At 38.6% G+C, this 22,914-nt stretch overlaps 1 protein-coding gene across 2 annotated transcripts; it reads right to left on the bottom strand.

The window, feature by feature from the left end:
* Positions 1 to 1,381: 1,381 nt before the first annotated feature.
* Positions 1,382 to 22,816, bottom strand: AK3 (adenylate kinase 3). Of its 2 annotated transcripts, none has more exons than XM_006068196.3 (5): positions 22,516 to 22,816; positions 11,592 to 11,711; positions 10,446 to 10,618; positions 9,440 to 9,558; positions 1,382 to 3,494 (listed from the first exon to the last, which is right to left on the bottom strand). In XM_006068196.3, exons 1-5 carry the CDS (start codon positions 22,664 to 22,666, stop codon positions 3,374 to 3,376), a joined length of 684 nt encoding a protein of 227 aa, XP_006068258.1. In that variant the 5' UTR covers positions 22,667 to 22,816; the 3' UTR covers positions 1,382 to 3,373. The 2 variants fall into 2 exon arrangements, with proteins under 2 accessions (XP_006068258.1, XP_044795844.1); XM_044939909.1 differs by lacking the exon at positions 1,382 to 3,494 and adding an exon at positions 6,447 to 6,618.
* Between the last annotated feature and the right edge of the window lie 98 nt (positions 22,817 to 22,914).

The following is a 22,914-nucleotide window of genomic DNA, read 5'->3' as shown; positions in this document are numbered from 1 at the left end:
TGTGCTTGCTTACTATGTAAGCCGATGGCGGGAAGAGGTACAATGATGAATAAAAGTTGATTATGAATTGCTTAAAATCTAATAATGAAGTTGAAACCATTGTCATAAACCTCAAAGAATAAGACTTAAAGTTTTCATCTTTTCTAAGTATGAAATTGATTTTTTAAAAACTCCCACATATTTCACTTTGTTAAATGACATTTGTCATGCTACTTACTCTTCAAACACTTTTTATAGAGTCTTTTGGTAAAATATGACACATCACCAAACTGATTCACACTTTGGTGACATTCTTCCACCATGCAATTTTACATGCATAGCAATTTTAACTTTTTACTCAGTGCTAAATGTAGTTATTAGTGAGCTGAAAGGAAAAAAAAAAAAAAGCTATAGCTGGATGTGGACTCGAAGTATATTGGCTTTTACCAGAAGCTTTAAACACAGATTATTTTGTGTTTAAAAATTTTAAACTATAACTTCTAAAATCAGAATCTTGAATTGCAAAGATAGGAAGGGTGTTTTTGCAGTTGACCAGTGTCTTTTTTTTCTTTTGTCAATGAAAAGACAACTTATAAACATGTTTTAAAATTTATTGCTGTTGAATATTATAGCAGTTTAATATAATGAGGTCTTCAATTACTATGATTTGTTAGGTAAGTTTTGTCACAAACTATGAATGTCCAAAATATTTTGCTCAAGTGCCATTGAAAATAGCTGGAGGGAAGTAGTTGTTGGGCAGGGTTTAGAAATCTAAACTATTTCAATAAGAAATAGAAATAAATAGAAAAAGAAATAAATGGAATTAATAAATAAAATTTCTGGATGGTACTAACTGCCAATTTGCATTTCCCACAACACACTCTGCTTATGAAAGGTGTACCGAAATAACTGTGGTGCTATAGAAAACAGGGTAATGGTTTGAAGCCTTACTAGCTTTTAACTAAGGCACAGTAGCTTCTGGCCATGGCAGTCAGCTCTGGACACATTTCCATGTGGCACACAGATCATGATAGGTATTACAGCAGAAAACAAGTTCTTTTTGTAATAGCACAGGTGTTTCCCAAGGTCATGGTTGTATGCAAAACTTTAGTTTTGGGAGTGGAGAGGAAATGATCACAGGAAGGACAGGTCTTGATTTTCATAGCCATGTTCTTCTATCCCTCTTTTTGATTCCCAAATCTGACAGTGTCAAGAAGGCCAGTATGGCTGCAATACTGCAGCAGGAAATAAAGGGTAAAATGAAACCAACCTATATATGTAAAAGTGTTCTAAGACAATTATTAGAAAGCAGAGACTAACTCAGAAGCCAATGAGACATGAGGGCAATAAAGGGAAGGTGAGTTAGAGTGGGCCCTGTGTGTTACCAAAGACCAAGTAATACTCACAGTTCTGAATTTTCATTTAATGCTAATTCATTGATAAACTGGATAATTAGTACCCAACATTTTTAGAATGTACATAACTAACATTGAAATAAGGCAGTTATGTGAATGTTTACCATAATCCTTTTTAAAAGCCTTAGTACATTTTTGAAAGATCAGTACTGAACTTTTAAAAATCAAAGAAAAGTCAGCTTTTTTTCCCCACAAGATACATAAGAATCACTTGCTAGCATTTGTATTTTCAGTGCCTGGAATAAAATGGGCCAGATTTTCAAAGGCAGTTAATAACAGCTTATACAATGACTCATTTCATTTAATCTAGCACCAAGTAAGAGAATTGAAGATATTGTCAGATTTCTCCTTCACCTCTCATATTGCCCCACTCTTCCTACCACTGTACATAAGCATGCATCCTATTGCCCTTCTAAGGAATCAAATCATTTTCATTTTAAAATGGCTGCACAGATTACATTCACTAGCAGAGTTCTTCCCCATTAAGGAAGGATAGCAGTGAACATGAGCAAGTGTGAACTTCTTTGATTAGGAATAAAGAACTCTTCTAAGCCAAATCAATGAGTTTCCTGATTTCTTTTTAATATGTTGTGTAAATCCTTTTAATTTCTATACCTGTTTACTAATAATGATTTTTATTTATGTCAAGGGAGTTTCCCCCAGGCAAACGTGATCTATTTCCTAATGACAAAGTATTCTTACTTAACCTAATGCCATGAGTCTCCTTTCCTTCTTCCCTCCTTCCCTGTCTTCCTTCCTTCCTTCAATTTGCTACTCATCAAGGCACATCATACATTGGGATCAAAAAAGAAACTGGCAAGTAGGTCCTAAAGTGCACATTTTTCAACCTGAGTAACTTCTGAAAGCATGAGAGTTTAATTACATATTCTGTTGGAAATTCAACTTTGGTGCTTTTACAAGAATTTACGATGTCAATTTCTAACAAGTCGTATCCCTCAGTACACAGGATTTTCAAAAGAAAAGTGATAGGAAAATACATTTTGCTATGTGCTAACTGATACATTTTTATCGCAAACTGAAAATCTGGAGTAAAGTGAAAGTTGTGTTTTAAAACAACAAAATATAGGATATATGGTTATCGAAAGGTTGCTAGTATAAAGTGTAAAAAACCCCCAGAAACCTCAATAGTCAGGAGACCACGAGGGGGAGCTCTCATGCCTTGTGAAGATAGCATAGCCCAAAAGGAAGAAGGCAAGACTTCTGGCAAGGACTCAGCCAATGAAAAGCCATGGACTTGTTTATTACAGCCCTCCCAACTTCGTTTTCTCCTCTATAAAAGTATTGTCATTCCCATGCTGTGGGGAGGACTTGCACCTGGCTCACCATGGTTGAGACTCCAAATTGCAATTATCTGCTGATTCTGAATAAACCCATTTTGCTGGAGAAATATCTGGCAATCTGTTTGAGGTCAATAAAAGGCAGCAAATTTAGTTGCTTCCCCCCCCTCCAAGGAACTCCATAGACAGTGTCCCACAGTCTGTGTGTATCACAGTGCTAGAGGTCTCTTTTTTTTGCATCACTATCCACAAGCCTCTGATAAGATACTTTCCACAAGTGATACGGAAGTTTTTTCTTATTCTACTTCTCCAGAAAAATAAGGAAACTTTATCCACCACTTCTTTTCTGAACAAAACTTAGACTACCAATTGCCCTTTCAGTTACACTCAACAATTTTCAAAAGTCTAGTTAGACGTTTATAATGTTTTATAATTGTGCTAATTAAATTCTAATTTTATCTAGTTAGAAGGTAACTAGATAAAACACACTAAACATTTCAGAAGATGAATCTTCATAACTGACTCTTTTGGCACATCCTTAATTTCCAGGTTAAAATCAGCAGAAATGAAACTAACATAATTTTCAAAGAATTTATACAGGCCAGAGTCTTAGGACAAGGAACCTGTAAATGCACAAGACAAGGAGCTTCTGCTCATCTTCCTAGTTACATGCACTTTTCCTCATGGAGTAACTGATGTTTCCTGGCTTCTTTGTGGAAGTTTTGTTTGTAGGAAAGCATATACGTGTGGCCAGATCTTGTTGGTTTCTGTTCCAGAGAATGTTTCCAACACCCCTTTTTTCCTAAGGATAAAAAACAAACAAGACAGGTCTGACAATAAAAAAAGATCACAGGCCAGTGTCACAAATGAACATAGATGCAAAAATCCTCAGAAAAATACTAACAAACCAAATTCAACAGTTAAGGATCATACACCACAATCAAGTGGCATTTGTCCCAGTCGGTGAGTCAGTTCAGTCGCTCAGTCATGTCCGACTCTTTTCAACGTCATGAATCACAGCACGCCAGGCCTCCCTGTCCATCACCAACTCCCGGAGTTCACTAAGACTCACCTCCATCGAGTCAGTGATGCTATCCAGCCATCTCATCCTCTGTCGTCCCCTTCTCCTGCCCCCAATCCCTCCCAGCATCAGGGTCTTAAGGATGGTTCAATACATTCAAATCAATGTGATACACCACATTAACAAATTGAATAAAGATCATATGATCATCTCAAAAGATACAGAATAGCTTTTGACAAAATTTGACATCCATTTTTTATAAAACTTTCAACAAAGTGGATATAGAGGTAACATACCTCAGTGTAATAAAAGTCATATATGACAAACCTAGAGCCAATATAATAGTGAAAAGCTGAAGGCATTTCCTCTAAGATCAGAAACAAGACAAAGATTCCACTCTCAGCACTTTTGTTTTGGAATTCCTAGCCACAGCAATCAGAAGGGGGTGGGGGGGGGGGGCAGTCCAAATAGGAAAGGAAGAACTAAAACTGTCACTTCAGCAGATGACATGATACTGTATATAGAAAAGCCTAAAGATGCCACCAAAAAACTATTGGAACTAATAAATGAATTTAGTAAAGCTGCAGGATACAAAATTATAGAAATCTGTTGCATTTTTATGCACTAATAACACTATCAGAGAAAACAATCCCACTTACAACTGCATTTAAAAAAAATAATAATAAATCTAATCAAGCAGGTAAAGAACCTATACTTGGAAAACTATAAGGCACTGATGAAAGAAACTGAAAAAGACATTAAAAAATGGAAAGATATATCCTGTTCATGGATTGGAACAATTAGTGTTGTTAAAATGACCATACTATGCAAGACAATCTATGGATTCAATGCAATTCCTAACAAAATACCAACAGCATTTTTTTTTTTAATGTTTATTTTTGGCTGTGTTGGGTCTTAATTGCTATGCCGGCTTTCTCTAGGTGCAGCAAGTGAGGGCTACTTATGGTGCGAGGGCTCCTCATTGCAGTGGTTCTCCTGTTGCAGAGCACAGGCTCTAAGGCACATGGACTCAGTAGCTGCAGCTCACAGGCTCATTAGTTGTGGCAGGTGAACTCAGCTGCCCCGTGTCATGTGGGATCTTCCTGGACCAGGGATCAAACCAGCATCCCTTGCATTGCAAACTGGATTCCTAACCACTGGACCACCAGGGAAGTGCCCAGTGGCATTTTTCATGGCACTAGAACAAAAAGTCTAACATCTGGATACACAAAAGACCCCGGATGGCCAAAACAATCTTGAGAAACAACAGAGCTGGAGACATCACGCTCCCTGATTTCAGGCTATACTACATAGCTACAGTAACCAAAATAGTAATGGCACTAGCACAAAACCAGATACACAGACCAATGGAACTGAATAGGCAGCCCAGAAATAACCTGCAGTATGGTCAGGTTAATCTGTGACAAAGAAGGCAAGAATATACAAGGGAGAAAATGCAGCCTCTTCAATAAATGGTGTTGGAAAAACTGGACAGCTACACACAAAAGAATAAAACTAGATTACTTTCTCACACAATATAAAGAAAATCAAGAAGGATCAAAGACCTAAATGTCAGATCTGAAGTCATAAAACTTCTAGAAGAAAACACAGGCAGTACACTCTTTGAAATCAGCCTTAACATATATACAACATGTATATACATTGTATATATATATGATATATATTATGTGTGTATGTGTATATTATATATATATATATATGATCTGTCTCCTCAGGCAAGGGAAACAAAAGCAAAAATAAACAAATGGGACTACATCAAACTTAAAAGACTTTGTATAGCCAAGGAAGATCAACAAAATGAAAAGGCAGCCTACTGAATGGGAGAAGATATTTGCAAGTGATATATCTGATGAGAGGTTAATATCCAAAATATACAAAACCCAACATCAAAAAAAATAAATAAACAACCTGATTTAAAAATGGGCAGAGGACCTTAACATGTCTTTTTCCAAAGACATACAGATGGCAAACAGACACATGAAAAGATGTTCACCATCACTAGTCATCAAGGAAATACAAACCAAAACCAAAGTCAGATCAACTCACACCTGTCAAAATGGCTTTTATCATAAAAATTTTTTTAAAAATGGATAGGTTGAGTACTTCCCAATTTGGGTTCAATCCCTGAATAGAGAACTAAGATTCCACATGCCACTTGGCATAGCCAAAAATAAATAAATAATTTCTTTTTTTTTTTTAAAGATAATAGTGTGGATTTAATGGTCTCAGTAAGTACAGATCTGTGTGATCAGGAATGAAAGGCGCCTGGCTGGGTGCTGGAAAATCTAGATTTTGGTTTCAGTTGTGCCCTCTGGCTAACAAAAATGGTCACTTGAGATGCATCTATCATTTTCTGAGCACATGCTAAGTGCTTTACATATAATAATTTAATCCTATTTAAAACTCAAGTTTCATTATTTTACTGATGAAACTGTGTTAGGGATGTAAAGTAATAACCTGAATCACCAAAATGGTAGTAGGCTTCAAAACGGGTCTTGTCAGACACTAGAACACCCTTAGCTTTCTTTTGTCTGCTTACCTCTTTGCAAGACAGCTTCCTAATACTTGATGAGCCTTCCTTCTTTCACCTAGGTTTTTTTTCCTCTGTGCCCTCCTTCTGAATTTTAAAGGAAAGGGGAATTCTAGAATGTTGTTTTTATCATGTTTCCTACTGGGTTTGTCCATTCTTCCCAGGCAGATTTGTCTGGCTTTTTACCAGGCCAGCAATCAAAGTCTGTACTCACTAGTTCCTTGAGGTTCGATGGTGAGAAGGATCAAAATCCAGGGGTTGTTTTTCAAAACGGAAAAATTCCTGCCAGAGATTGTGGCATTCCTATTATTCATTCTCCTCCTCCAACTACTCATATACACACTGGCTTTAAGGCTGCAGAAGAGCAAGAACTCTGGTTTATCACTTTCTAAAAACAGGATCAGTCATACCTCTGCAAGTTTTTAAGATGTTTCACTGGGAACAAAAACATTCCTTTATGCATTCCTCATAAGATTTGCCACAGTTAAAGACTAACTTAAATAATTCCCACTGTTTCCTGGGTTAATAAACATCTGCTAAAGCCCTCCTGCTTCTAAGTTCACAAGCATCTTATAAAGTTTTCAATAGAACAAGCTTCTTAACTGTTGTAAGCCTCTTGAAGAGCCATCTTAAAATCAAGCCTATGTCACAAGTGGGTCAACAGGTTGCTTCCAAGGGAACAACTATGCACACCTATTCAGTCCTAAGGCTGAACCTTGGACGAACATTTGTCACCTTCATTTCTATGTAATAAAATAGAACTGGCTTAAGCTATTGGTCCTCTAAAAAGAGCATCATGTCGCTTGTAAACAGAGACCTAGTTATACTATCAAATGTCCCACAACTGAGAAGAGTTTTAAAAGCAACAATGTAACTGTCAGTATTTTAAAATAACAATGCTGGTTCTCACTAAGGTTACTGCAAATACCATTTTAAATTGTTGGTTAAGTTCAGTCCTAGATCTATGTACAGGAGCTTAGAGGTTAAAGTTTCAATTAAGGGCAAGAAGTAGCAAAAGCCAGAAGCTCAGAAAGACTAGGGTATCTCCTGAGATAGGGACCCAGGACATACACTTCATCTCTACAGCCTTCCCCAACTTCCCCTCCCACATTTTACAGAACTAATGCTTACAGCCACTGTACTTCCACTGCATTCAGTCATGACTTCCGTTAATAGACTCACAGTGTTGCTACCAGCTCAGCAACAATGTGCTCTCCCTTCTTCTGGTTACTTTTGAATGAATAACAACCCACTTTTGGGAAACCACCTTTTCACTAAATTCAGTCCATGAGACTCAGACGGGATAGTCCCCACCTCCCAGCTTCATGGATGGACATGATCAGAGCTAGTTAGTGACTTTTGAGACCAAAGAGACTCTCTTTTTCTGGGGTAGATGAACTGGGAGGAAGTGAGCTGGAATGCTGAGGGGCTCACACAGGTAGAGCCCACCTGAGATTGATACCAACACAGGAAAACAAAGCTAAGAGTGACAGAGGCCTGATGACTCTGTTTGAACACCTGGACCCAAACCATCTACCTTTGGACTCTTCAGTTACATGACCAATAAATTTCCCTTTTGCTAAAGCTTGTGTGAATTGGGTTCCTGATTGATATAAGCACCCAGCACACTGTATGATAAATACTGTTTACCCAGCACTTTGCCTCACAAAGAAAGCTGAGTTTCTTTGGGGCTTGACAAAGACTGGGTCTAATTATCTGTGTGGATCACTGGCCTAGCATAGTGTCCACAGGGTAAACAATATTCATCAATACTGAGTGATTCAACAGTGCCAGGACTGTTTTTAAGTCTTTGTATGGATTCTCTCATTTAATCCCTTAACAACCCTATAAAGAAGGTACTATATAATAATTGCTCTGATTTTACAAATGAAGAATTCATGGCACAGATGTTCAAACACATTGCCCAGGGCCACACAGCTGGTAATCTGCAGGAGCCAGGCTCATTATATAATCACAAAATTATACTAACAGTGAAGAAAGTGAATTGCCAACTTCCTTGTAATTTCATCCTCCAGAAATAACTCTTAAAATAATTTGGAGACTGCTACTTCAGAATTCACTGCATAGTTACACAATTACAACAACAATAGTAATAGCTAATAATCTAATAGCTAATAATAATAGTAATAGCTAATAATAGCTAATATAGTATAGCACTATAATAAGTATAGTGCTTAATGTGTGTCAGACACAATTCTAAGAATTACACATGTTAACTCTACCTTTCAACCCTCCAGTCTCAATCCCATTTTGCATGGAAAAAAACAGAGGTTAAGCAAGAAGTTAAGGCCAAGTTAATAAATGGTGAGCTGGGATTTGAGCTTAGGCACTCTGGCTCCAGAGTCAGTGCTCTACCACAGCACTGTCCTGTCTTAATGCTGAGTCATTATTCAGTAAGTGAGTGAATACAGGAAAGTGAATGTAATCAACCCTCTGTTAGGAGAGGGGAAGGCTGAATAAAGAAACAGAATTGTTTCTTGGCCCGAGCCAAACATTAATTCACTAGAGTTCCTGTATTCATGGTGGGATATGAATTCCCTGAGGAGTCAAAAAACTATGTAAAAATGAAAACTTTTAAACACTATTTGCCAAATAAATGATCTGAGGATTACTTGCCCTTTAAGCTTTTGTGCTCTAGTGTCCTCTACTGTCACAGGGAGTGGGCACCGTTAGGTTTGCCTTCCCGGCATTCACGCCAGCCCTCCCTCCACCAGACAGCAGAGTTTGGGTGAGACTGACCCACTGCCTGCTCTGGGTGTGGACCAATCAGTATAATCTCTCCCATCCCAGTGACTGGCTGGGATAGCCAGTCCCAGCACTGGCTAGCACTTCTGTTCACTGGGGAAAAGGTGGCCCCTCACCCTGTTATAAATAGGATGCTGTGCCTGCCCCTAGCAACCGTCAGCAACTATGCAGGAAGTATAAGGACAGCCAATACAAACTGGAGATGAGCAAAATTCTGATCAAACCTGGGGGCAGCTGAAGCCCAAACTACCTTCTGGATTTGTTTCACAAATAAATTTCCTTTTATTATTTAAACTAATTCAGGTTGGATCGTCTGGTAGTTTAGCATTTTGGCTGGAAAGCATGAAAGATCAGAAAACGATTTAGTAATTCATCATGTAAGAGAAATTCTGAAAAGCGACCAACTCACCGGTAGTACTCCAGGACAGGCTCTGTTTGAGCCTCATAAGCTTTCAGTCTCTTGACAACTGTCTCTGGTCTATCATCCTCACGCTGAACAAGAGGCTCCCCAGTCAGATCATCAATTCCCTAAATGGGAGTTAGAAGGACTGGCATCAAGTGTCATAGTTTTGAAGGATATTTTTATAGGTAGTTAACTGATTTGTAAACAGACATCTATGTAAGCACCAAACACAAAATGTGCTTTTTAAATAAATGGAATCAAATTCAAATCCAGGTCATTGCAACACAGAGCCATGAGACCCCAGGAAATGTTTCCATGGTGACAATCACCTTCTCTTTACAGCAAAAGGGTCTTTAAGCAGCCTCTAAATAATTTGGTATTATATATTACATGTATATTATATGTATTATATTATAAAAAAAAGTGAAAGTGTTAGTTGCTCAGTTGTGTCCAGCTCTTTGCAACTGCAGCCTTCCAGGCTCCTCTGTCCATGGAATTCTCCAGGCAAGAATACTGGAGTGGGTAGCCATTCCCTTCTCCAGGGGATCTTCCTGACGCAAGGATCAAACCCAGGTCTCCTGCATCGCAGGCAGATTCTTTACCATCTGAACCACCAGGGAAGCCTGTGATATTATACATATACGAAAAGGATTCAGCTACAGATTGAGAATCTGAACTGTAAACCCTAAATAACCCAAGGTGTCATTAATCCCTACTGCCCCAATTCTTGACACACCACCTGGCACAGTAGAAAATCAACACATGCTTTTGAAGGAACAACAAACCCCTGTTGCCTCTGGGGATGTCTTTACCACCAACTTGACTGGACTAAACCAGCAGAGTACAAAAGTAATCTGAGAACATGCCTTCTGGAGTTCTGGTCATCCAGGAGTATCAACGTAATCTTTGAGGGCCAACTGAGGGCAACTGTCTCCAGATGACAGAAGTCATCTGTCATCTGGAGAAAGCTGGCTACGCAGAAGGCAGAGTCAGTTCTACCCCAACTACTCACCATGGTTTTGGGAGGGTTGAACTCGATGTTGTAGACACGGCCGCTGCCTGGATGGATCCAGCGAGCAGTAAGGCGCTGCTTGATGACCTCAAAGGGCACGTTCAGGTTAATCACTGTGTCTATCTGATAGGCTCTATCCAGGGCTTCTGCCTGCGGAAGTGTCCTTGGAAAGCCTTTACAAATTAAGTTAAAAATGAACAAAGAAAGGAAGGACCGAGGGGAGAGGGGAGAAGGAAGAAAATTAATGTTGACCAACTTGAACAAAAGCAGTAACACCAGGAAGGCTGATGACGCTTATAGGGCAACCCTGATTGTTAATATTTTATATGTTACCTTGTCCAGACCACAGGTTGCTCAAATATTTGGTCAAACAATATTTTGGATATGTCTTTGAGGGTGTCTTTGTGGGGGTGGGGGAGATTTACATTTTAATCAGTTGACCGAGTAAAGCAGACTATTATCCCTAATGTGGGTGGGCCCCATCTAATCCACTGAGGGCTTGGACAGAACAAAGGGCTGGCCCTCTCCAGAAGATAAGGGGGAATTCCTCCTACCTGACTGCCTTGGAGTGGGATATGGCTTTTTCCTGCCTTTAGACTCAAACTCAAACATCGGGTCTTCCTAGGTTTCACCAGCCTTCAGACTCGAACTACACCATCACACTACCAGCTCTCCTGGGTCCCCAGCTTCCTAACCCACATTGAGTATCTTGAGACTTGTCTGCCTCATAACTGCATGAGCAAATTCCTTGTAATAAAGACCTCCCTCTAAAAACTAAAAATCAACCTATCCTCAAGGACCCCACGGCACCCCTGGCTGGGGAGAGTTTACATCTTACTGTAAGTTACCCTCTGTCCTTCCTTCTTCCTTCTGGGATCCTCCCTCATCCTAAATATTCTCAAAAAGGGGAGCAGGAACAAAAGTCATATCTGAAGGAGCTTAGAAATAATGCAGTGCACTTCCCTCTTTGCATTTAAAAAAAGAAGTAGGACAGAGAGAAGACTGGCCCCCGAGTCCCCAGGGTCAGGAGTAGCGGCACACACAGTCCTCCCGCCCACCATCTGTTTCTGTAGCACATGCAATGCTCACTCTCCAGTCTGCATGCATCCTTTAGGGCAGCTGAAATATTCTCAATGCTCCACCTACCATCCAACAGCCAGTTATATTGGGTGAGATTTTTCAGCTCATGAAGGACCAACCGAGTCATGACATCGTCTGGGATGAGCTTCCCTTGGTCAATGAAAGTCTTGGCTAAAACACCAATTTCTACATTAGAGGCAGGAAAAAAAGGCAAGTCAGCAAGTGCTTTTATTCTATCCCATTCTAAGCCTCTAGGAAACTGGCTGCCTAAAGAAACCCCATGGATAACACACTCATTTGAAAATGTGCATCATCAACTTTTGTGATAAAAAGAGATTGTAAAATAATCAATGCCTATTTCAAAATTTCCATCATATAAAAATAGATAAATGTAAAAATAATGAAAAGATATAAAGCAATATGTTAGCAGTAGTCATCTCTGTGATGAATTATGTGATTTAACATATTTGTACTTTTCTGTAATTTTTATAAATTTTCTATCAGAAAAATATATACACTAAAATTATTTTCTTTTTAATAAGAAATTGAAATAGTCATTATTTTTAAGTGGCTCAGCTTAAGTACCTGAGATCTTGTTACTGTAGACATTTTTCTAATCCTCTAAAGTAGATGCTGTTGTCAAAATTCAGTTTTTGACTAGATCAACACTGTGATTGTTACATTTTTATAAATAAAATACACTGAAAAGCATTTATGAACACTTTAAAATACTACCTACAATTATATGTTATTCTTGTGCAATGGTATTTTAATTTTCTCATCATCTGTTAGCAAATTATTTACGCCCATATAGAATTTGTAATGTCACTGTAATAATCTGTGCACTTACAATTTTGTGTTTGTTCACTTAACCATCCTTTTGTAGATACTTTTCAGTGATTTTATATAGTCATTCAGTCATCTTTGGAAAATATGTCTATATTTGATAAAAATACACTCTATCATGGCAGTATATACTGTTGGACATCTAAATTTTTTAATTAGTCTTGATTTTTCCCTACCACTTCTGCTTTTAAAGATCTTAACATTCCTTTTCCTTTTTCTTTTTTTTGGGGGGGGGTGGGGTTCTGAGTTATTTCTGATGGATAAATTCTCAGGAATCAGAGATTAAAGAGTCAATGCTTATGACTGTTTTCATAATTCTTAGTATGAACTGACATACTGACTTCAGAAAAGACCCTAAATTGTCAAATTCATGAAACTTCAGATTTCTAAATAAGCACATTAACTACGGAAATTGGCTGCCATTTGACAGGTGCACTGCTTGGATTTACAAACAACATCTGGAACTGGGCCTGAGAGCACCCTGGACTCACTAAAACACCCTACTGGAAAGGTCCACAAACAATATGTGTGCACCACAATGAAACATCACTTCACATTCACCAGGATGGCCGTAATCAAAAAGATCTAACACAAGTGTTGCCAAGAATGTTGAGAAATTGAAACCCTCATATATTGCTGGTGTGCAACATCTCTGTTGTCAGGCTTTTGACCACCGCGCTGGGGGACATAAAGCTCAAACTCACCAAGAGTACTGAGGAAAACCACAGTTCTCCAGGGCTGAGTCCCTAACACTGATGTAGGCAATTTAGAAAACAGTCTGGCAGTTTTTCAAGAGTTTAAACAGAGTTACCATATGACACAGCAATTCAACTCTTAGGTATATTTTCTCAAAAGAAATAAAAACATTAGCTCACAGAAAAACTTATATATGAATGTCCATAGCAACATTATTCACAATAGCCAAAAACTGGAAACAACCCAAATGTTCATCAAGTGACAAGTGGGTAAATAAAATGTGGAATATCCATACAAAATTCTATTATTTAGCCATAAAAAGAAGTACTGATACATGTCACACAGTATATGAAATGTTAAAACATGCTAAGTGGAAGAAGCCACACACAAAAGAGTACATCTTACATCACTCCATTTATATTAAATGTTCAGAGTAGGCAAGTCTAGAGAGAGAGAAGAAAAATCAGTGGTTGTCCAGGGCTGGCAATATTGGGGGAAAATGGAAAGTGACTGCTAATGGGAACAGGGTGGCTTTTAGGGGGTGATAAAAAATGTTTTAAAATTGACTGTGGTGATGGTTGCACAATTCTGAATGTAATTAAAAAAAAAAAAAAAAACACTGATTCAGAAATATAGACCAATGGAACAAGATAGAAAGCCCAGAAATAAACCCATGCACCTATGGGTACTTTATTTTTGACAAATGAGGCAAGAATGCAGCAAAGACAGCCTCTTCAATAAATGGTGCTGGAAAAACTGGACAGCCACATGTAAAAGAATGAAATTAGAACACTTCCTAGCACCATACACAAAGATAAACTGAAAATGGATTAAAGACCTAAATGTAAGACCAGAAACTATAAAACTCTTAGAGAAAAACATAGGCAGAACATTCAATCACATAAATCAAGCAAGATCCTGTATGACTCACCTCCTAGAAAAACAGAAATAAAAACAAAAGTAAACAAGTGGGACCTGATTAAACTTAAAGGCTTTTGCACAGCAAAGGAAACTGTAAGTAATGTGAAAAGACAACCCTCAGAATGGGAGAAAATAATAGCAAATTACTACAACTAAGGATTAATTTCCAAAATATACAAGCAGCTCATACAACTCAATGCCAGAAAAATAAACAACCCAGTCAAAAGGTGGAAAAAATACCTAAACAGACATTTCTCCATAGAATACAGATGGCTAACAAACACATGAAAAGATGCTCAACATTGCTCATTATCAGAGAAATGCAAATCAAAACTACAATGAGATATTACCTCACACCGGTCAGAATGGCCATCATCAAAAAGTCTACAAACAATAAATGCTGGAGAGGGTGTGGAGAAAAGGGAATGCTCTTGCACTGTTGGTGGGAATGTAAATTGATACAACCACTATGGAAGACAGTATGGAGATTCCTTAAAAAACTAGGAATAAAACCACCGTATGACCCAGTAATCCCACTCCTAGGCATATACCCTGAGGAAACCAAAATTGAAAAAGACACATATATCCCATTGTTGATTGCAGCACTATTTACAATAGCTAGAACATGGAAGCAATCTAGATGTCCATCGACAGATGATTGGATAAAGAAGTTGTGGTACATATACACAATGGAATATTACTCAGCCATAAAAAGGAATGCATTGAGTCAGTTCTGATGAGGTGGATGAACCTAGAACCTATTATACAGAGTGAGGTGAGTCAGAAAGAGAAAGATAAATATTGTATTCTAACACATATATATGGAATCTAGAAGAATGGTACTGAAGAACTTATTTATAGGGCAGCAATGGAGAAAGAGACAGAGAGAACAGACTTACAGACATGGGGAGAGGGGAGGAGAGGGTGAGATGTATGGAAAGAGTAACGTGGAAACTTACATTACCATATGTAAAATAGATAGCTAATGGGAATTTGCTGTATGGCTCAGGAAACTCAAACAGGGGCTCTGTATCAACCTAGAGAGGTGGGATGGGGAGGAAGATGGGAGGGAGGTTCAAAAGGGAGGGGACATATGTATACCTATGGCTGATTCATGCTGAGGTTTGACAGAAAACAACAAAATTCTGTAAAGCAATTATCCTTCAAAAAAAAATAAATTAAAAAAAAATACTGATTCATAACTTAAGAGTTAATTTTATGGTATGTGAATTATATCTTTAAAAAGATTTTTTTTAAAAAAGAAAGTAAAGACAAAAAATACCTGGTAAGCAAAAGAAGAGGGAAAAAAAGCCACTCATATAACCTATATAACTCAGCAGTACTAAGATAATTATCATCAAAACTGTTAACATTAAAACTTACAGACACTTTGTTTTGTGAACAGATAGTTCCATGCATAGTCTAACAATCTTTTTCACTATTACTAACAACTTTCTATAACACTAAACACTTAAAATAGTTTTTAAAATCTGAAGTCTATAATGCTTTCATTTAAAAGAAGAATAAAAATGATTCAACTCTCTATATCAAAATGTAAGCAGTTTGTTTATTACATTTCAGGTTTTCATCCCATGTTAAAATTATGCAAGGACTCTTGTCCAGCATATTCTTTGGACAGTCAGTAAATTTTTATTCCCTTGATTGCCTATAATTTAATGCTGTATCTAAATAGACTCATTAAAAAGACTATTTCTTTTTTTATTCCAAAAATTAACAAATATGTGAGCTTCCACACCTACAAAACCCAAAAGGTAGTTTAAAAGTAAATCATTTAAAACAAGCTAATTTTCTATAAAGTTGTATACAAAAATAGAAAAGGAAGGTTATATGAAAATAGGAAGGGTTAAAACCAGCTTTTGATTTTTAATAATGAAAAATTCTAAAACACAGAAACATTAATCTGAGAGATGATATTTGTATTATACAAAAAAAAATTGTTAATTCTATGTCTCCTTTTAACATCTGGTCATTCTTATAACACTCCTCAAGCCAACCACACCTCATATCTGAATGATCTAGAAACAACTTATGTTTGAGCATTTATGAAGTACAAAAGAGGGCCTGACCAACTGTAAATACAGTTCTCTTTTACATATGCCAAGAGGAGCTAGAGAATTAATCTAGTTTCTGACAAAACTGCGTTTAGCTTTTTTATGATGTATATACATCTTTACTTTAAAAACATGTTGGAACAAAACAAAACTACAAGAGGAAATGCATCAAATGATGGCTTTACACCCAATCAAGAGTTTAGAAAAAATGACTTTCTCAAATAATAAAGACTCTGAATCAACCTAGTGGTTACCTCTGGCAGGGTGGGAAGATGTGATGGGTTGGCACATGTGGTGACCCTAAAGGTACTGGTTCTCTGCCTGATGGTGGGCAATATCCATGGGTAATATCCATGCAAGTATCAGTACTTCTTTTTATGGCTAAATAATAGAATTTTGCATGGATATTCCACATTTTGGTGTTCATTTTATTCTTCTAACCATCATAGAAATCATAATACTTTCATGCATGGGATACCTCACAAGAATAATGCTGAAAATCAAAACATCCCTTGACAGTTGTTCTCCCTCCAACCATCACTCAAGCTGAAACCTCTTCAGTGAAGCACTTATAAGAAACTCCCATTCCAGGTCTATATTTCTCCCTGCTTCAGGACAGAATCTCAACTCAAGGCCCAAGTAGGTCTGGCCTCATCTCTCTCCTCTACTTACCTCCCCACCATCCCCACACAACCCTCAAACCATGGCCCCGATAAGGAGTTGCACATACTTAATGTCCCCTGAGCCTTTGCACAAGTCTCTTTCTCCTCTCTGTTACCTGATAAGCTCTTGCTCCTCTTTCAAGACACATCTTAAAAGGTTAAGAGGTCCCTTAACCTCTGAGGCAATCAGAAGTTCCTGCTCTGGACTTCCCTAATGTCACAGACTTATCTCTGTTGGAGCACTTATCACACTGTTGAAATTACCTGTTCATATGTTGGTATGAACAGAAGTGTGCCCCTTAAAATCTGTATGTTGAAGCCCTGCCCCCCAATGTGGCTGTAGTTAGAAATGGAGCCTTTAAGTAGGTAATCAAGGCTAAATGAGGTCATAAAGGGGGACTTTAATCCAGTATGACTGGTGTCCTTACACGAAGAGGAAGAGACATCAAGAATGTACACAACAGAGGAAAGCCAGTGAGGAGGCCATGTGTATGCCCACAAGAGAGGCCACACCAGAAAACCAACCCTGCTGGCACTTTGATCTTGAACTTCTGGCTTCCAGAACTATGAGAAAATAAACTTCTATTGTTTAAGCTACCTGGTCTGTGCTATTCTATATGGCAGCCCAAGCAGACTAATGGCCACCTGCCTGCCCATGTTCTGACTTGAGCACCTCCAGTGAAATATATTTGTCTCTGTTGTTGCCAGTACCCAGCTTGATAAACCCATAGACGAATGACTGGATAGATGAAGAGAGGAGCTGCCTGGATTATCCTGGATTCCAGCCATGGAATTTTAAAAAGGCCTACCTTACTTTGTTAGAAAAAAAGAAATGGAGCAATCCTCATGGAAAGCAATATTGTTAAAGGTAGAAAACTGCATGTACAGTTTATTGTGATTTGTGTAAAAAAGAAAAAAAAAGGAAGAGATAAATAATGGATTGCATATGCATGAAATAGCTCTGGAAGAATCTTTTCACTAAATGTCCTTTTATATTTTTTAGAGTTCAAAACCAAGTAAATGTATTGCCTATTACAAATAAAAAATTTTGCCATTACAAAAATAATTTGCTCTACCGTCAATACCATTCTGATGAGGCACATCTATGCTGTCTGGGTGTACAAACTAGAAGTTTTGTTAGATATACAGAAACTTGGGAGCTGACAAATGCTTTGAGGATTAGCTACTGAGTTCAGTTTTCCCAATTTACAAATGAGAACAAATGACATTCAAAAGGGGTTCATTTAGTCCAGGATTATGTTTTTGAGAAGTACCAAGCTGCAGTGCAGTTTCTCAAACTTTGGACAATCACATGGCAACCGTACAATTTCTGCCACAGTAGATCTATCATTTACTATGTATTTCTTTAAAATGACTGTTTTTTTAGGAATAAAACTGCCATATGACTCAGGAATCCCACTACTGAGAATATACCCTGGGCTTCCCTGGTGGCTCAGAGGTTAAAGCATCTGCCTGCAATACGGGAGACCTGGCTTCAAACTCTGGGTTGGGAAGATCCCCTGGAGAAGAAAATGGCAACCCACGCCAATATTCTTGCCTGGAGAATCCCATGGAGGGAGAGGCCTGGTAGGCTACAGTCCACAGAGTTGCAAAGAGTTGGACACGACTGAGCTAATACCCTAAGAACACCATAATTCAAAAAGACATACGTACCCAAATGTTCACTGCAGCACTATTTACAATGGCTGGGACATGAAAGCAACCTACATGTCCACTGACAGATGAATGGATAAAGAAGATGTGGGGCATATAAACAATGGAATATTACTTAGCCATAAAAAGGAATACATTTGAGTCAGTTCTAGTGAGGTGAATGAACCTAGAGCCTGTTACACAGAATGATGTTAAGTCAGAAAGAGAAAAACAAATATCATACATTAACACACACATATATATGGAATCTAGAAAAATAGTACTTTTGAACCTACTTGAAGGGCAGGAATAGAGACACAACCATAGAGAATTTGGACACAGTGGGAAGAAGATGGTAGGACAAATTGAGATAGTAGTGTTGAAACATATACATTACCATATGTAAAACAGATAGCCAGTGGAAATTTGCTATATTATACAGGCTCTTGTAGCTCAGCTGGTAAAGAATCCGCCTGCAATGCAGGAGACCCGTGTTTGATTACTGGGTCGGGAAGATCCACTTCCCAAGAAGGAAATGGCAACCCACTCCAGTATTTTTGCCTGGAGAATCCCATGGACAGAGAGGAGCCTGGCGGGCTACAGTCCATGAGGTCACAAGAGTCGAACACAACTTAACAACTAAACCACCACCACAGGGTGCTCAACATAGTACTGTGTGACAGTCTGGAGGGATGAGATGGAGTGGGGGGTGGGAGGGAGTTTCAAGAGGGAGGGGACATATGTATCGTTATGGCTGATTCAGATTGTTTTTTGGAAGAAGCCAACACAACACTGTAAAACAATTATCCTCCAATTAAAAATAACTTTAAAAAAAATGGGAAAAGAGATTTTTTTAAAAGACTCTTTTGTCTCTGGCCATAGAAAGACTCTTTTAATTTAATAAGCTATGTTGTTCAAGAAATTAAAGGGTTGGTGTGCTAGTTCTCATTTTTTCTTTTTTTTTTTTTTGGAAATAGAGACATATTTTATTTTCTTGGGCTCCAAAATCAATCACTGTAGATGGTGACTGCAGCCACAAAGTTAAAATACACTTGCTCCTTGGAAGAAAAGCTATGACAATCAGACAGCTTATTAAAAAGCAGAGACATCACATTACTGATTGCTGCTGCTGCTGCTGCTGCTGCTGTTAAATTGCTTTAGCTGTGTTCAACTCTGTGCAAACCCATGGATGGCAGCCCACCAGGCTCCCCTGTCCCTGGGATTCTCCAGGCAAGTATACTGGAGTGGGTTGCCATTTCCTTCTCCAAGTTATCATTTTTTCAAATAAAAGTTGAAATAAAATTTTTTATTGATTTTATTAACTTGAATTTTATTTTTATTTTAGAGAAAATTTTTTGTCTACCTAAAATTATCTCATGAATCTCAATTTGGGAAATACTGCATAATGGAAAGAGTAATTTAATTGGCATACAAGAGACCTGGGTGTTCACACTTGTTTCCCAGTGACTGCTTTTTATTATTGAGCAAGGTCTTTAACCTCTCATGAACTCTGTTTCCTCATCTCTAAATGAGAAGGCTGGACTGAAGACAAAGGGGCAGACGCTGAAGTTTTCTGACTGCAGGGTTCAGTGGTGTCTACAGTTACTCAAGGTTTGCTTCTGTCAACAGGCTGCCTTTTATTTCCAGGATCTTTATCACATCTGCTGGGATGACTTTAAACTTTAGCTATAAAATACAGACATGGATTAATCATTGTGAAATGGTGGTTGGAAGGTAAATTGGCACCATCCTTCCTTAGCAGTATTGATGATACAGTATTTATAGAAATTCCACAGTATGGAATTTATTTGAAGGAAGGAAGTGGAGGTGCTGCCAAATATTCATGTACCAGTATAACCATAACAATATTAATTACAGCAAAGAATGGTTAACCACATAAGGGTATAATAATAGGAAAACGTTTCAATTAATAATTGTGCAATCTTGATGAAATTAAATATCATTTTAAATACTACTTAGTGATGTGTGAACATAATCACAATAAGTGTAAAAGAAGATATCCAAGCAATCATTTAGACTATAACAATTTTTCAAACACATGTAAATACAATAGAGAAAAAAAGAGAAAAAACAGAATAGAAGAAAAAGCACCAAAGAGTTAATTATAGTTGTGTCTGGATGGTAGAATTATAAAGGACTTTAATTTTCTTTATACTCTCATGTTTTTCTTGCTTTATAATAAATATGTTTTTCTTAGCATCAAAAAAACATTAAACAGTATTTTTTATATAAAAGATTATACCTCTCCTTTGTTGCTGACCCTGTGTGAAATATCCAATCTGTTCACAAATATTTATTGAGGATGTATTCTTAGACCTGAGATACAGACCATCTGTAATAACAATCTCATGACACCTCCTTCAACTCCATCTTCTGCTTTTTTTGTTAAAGAACTGCCTGTAGAGACTCCAGAAAGAGCAGGTATCTGAGGCAGACTGAACATCTTTCCCAGAGATCCTCTCTTGCCTCCCTCTAGTCTCTCTTTTCACGTTGTGGAGTCAGAAAGAGGATGATGAGGCTTGTCAAAGGATGTTATAGATAAACAAAGAGATTTGTTTCTTAATTTTAAAAGTTCAGTTAATTTTCTTTAATTTTTTTAAGTTTTCTGTTTTCACAAGTTAACATATCTTTAACTCCACTGAAGGTGGTCCCTAACCACGCAATTATGCCTCACTACTGAGTTATTTTTCAGAGATTCACTTTCGGATCCCTTACTCCCCTCCAGTTTGGATAATCTTACCCCAACGGGTTGCAGAACTGGGGACTATACAGTGTTACCTAACGACATCAATACATAGCATCAAGAACACTTAGCAAGTGAGCCAAACAGTTTAACCTTCTGAAGCTTAATTAACTACAAAATACTTTATGATTTTTTTTTTTGAAGATCAATGTTAGAAGAGACAAATAAAGCTAGTAGTTCACCAGATTAGGTGATGAACCACAGAACTCCAAGAAACAAAAAACAGTGGAGTGATTCTTCTTTTCATTTAAATGTCAAGTGTTTTAAAACAAAGGGAAACTCACCCGAAAATAACCTACATGACCCATCAGTAGGGGATTAAACAAATCATAGCAGATCCAGAAAATAGGCACTTACACAAACATTAAATAATGAAACGGATTTCTGTGTTTTCAGATGGAAAGATATCCCAGATATAAGGTGAACACACACTGGTGCAGAACACATTTTAGTAGGATTATATATTGCATAAAACAAAGGATACAGATATATATGCTTGAACATAAATACAGATTCCTAAAACGCATGACACTGCTCCCCTCTGAAGAATGAGACTGAGGTAGGGAATGAGAGGACTTTCCTTTTAATATTATGTACTTCCATCCAAAATTGTTTCCAATTCTTTTTGAACTTGTGTAAGGGATTAGTTCTACTTTCTAAAAGGAGAGTCAAAATGACTTTGTTTTGGAAAATAAAGGTCAACGCTTTTGAGAGAAAAAAAAAAACTCACTTTGCTGTTGACTTTTTGAAAACAGCTTTAAGATAGAATTTACATAAGATAAAGTCCACCCACTGTACAGTGTACAGTTTGTTGACTCGATTTTGTGCTGAGTTATAAGAATTTATTTGGAAGGAGAAACAAAACAATCTTTCAGATAACAAGGCACAAGAATAGCTTTCGTGTCTAAAGATTTAAGCCAATTTTGCGACAGCAATGAGGATAAGTAATACTCGGTCATCAGAGTATGGGGGAAAGGTCAGAACCAGAAAGTTCCATAGCATTTAACAAACAAAAAGTAAAAAGAGAAAGAGCTAAGAGTTCTCCAAGCGCAAAGGCACAAGGAGAATAAGCCATACACAGCTCGGTGGCCCCTTAGGAGCAGCTCCGACTGGGGCTGGACAAACTTCTCAAAGCCATGTGGTTTCCTCTCATCTTTGAACTTCGAACGTGTCCTAACTTTCTAGTGCCTTCCCTCAGTAACCCTCCTGAAGCTGTGCATTGACGTCAGAGGTTTCGGGGAGCAGTCGCTCAGCAGTCCCAAGGACTCCTCACTGGGCGGCAATTGGGAGAGGTTGCGCCCGCGCCCCGGCCCCTCCGCCCACAGAGCCCCACCCGGTGACAGCACGCGGCCACCCCTCACGTCCGGGCTCCCAACCTGTGCCCCGAAGCATATTATCTCTGAGCAGGTCCCCGCTGGAGAGGTGCTTCAGCTCGAAGTGTTTGGTGATGCGCGAGGACACGGTGCCCTTGCCAGAGCCCGGCGCCCCCATGATCGCTGCGCGCAGTAGCCGCGCAGACGCCCCCATAGCTGCAGAAAGAGGCTGGGCCCGCGCGGACAGTGGAGCTTCGGCCTGACTCGGCTCTTAACTGCGCGCTCACTCACTTCGCCGCCCGGGCCGGCCGGCTGGCTGCGCGGTGAGCAGGGGGCGGCCTTGTCGCCCAGGCGTTCCCGGAAGTGAGGAGACAGCCACTGGGCAACCGCGCCCGCGCCCCGCCGCTGCAGCGCCCGCCCCCCGCGACCCGCGCACCCCAGCTCCTGGCCCCACCCCTCCCC

Source organism: Bubalus bubalis, chromosome 3 (genome assembly GCF_019923935.1).
Source record: "Bubalus bubalis isolate 160015118507 breed Murrah chromosome 3, NDDB_SH_1, whole genome shotgun sequence".
Classification (NCBI taxonomy): Eukaryota; Metazoa; Chordata; class Mammalia; order Artiodactyla; family Bovidae; genus Bubalus; species Bubalus bubalis.
The sequence above is the reverse complement of the archived record's forward strand: the minus strand, read 5'-3'. Positions and strand labels throughout refer to the sequence as shown.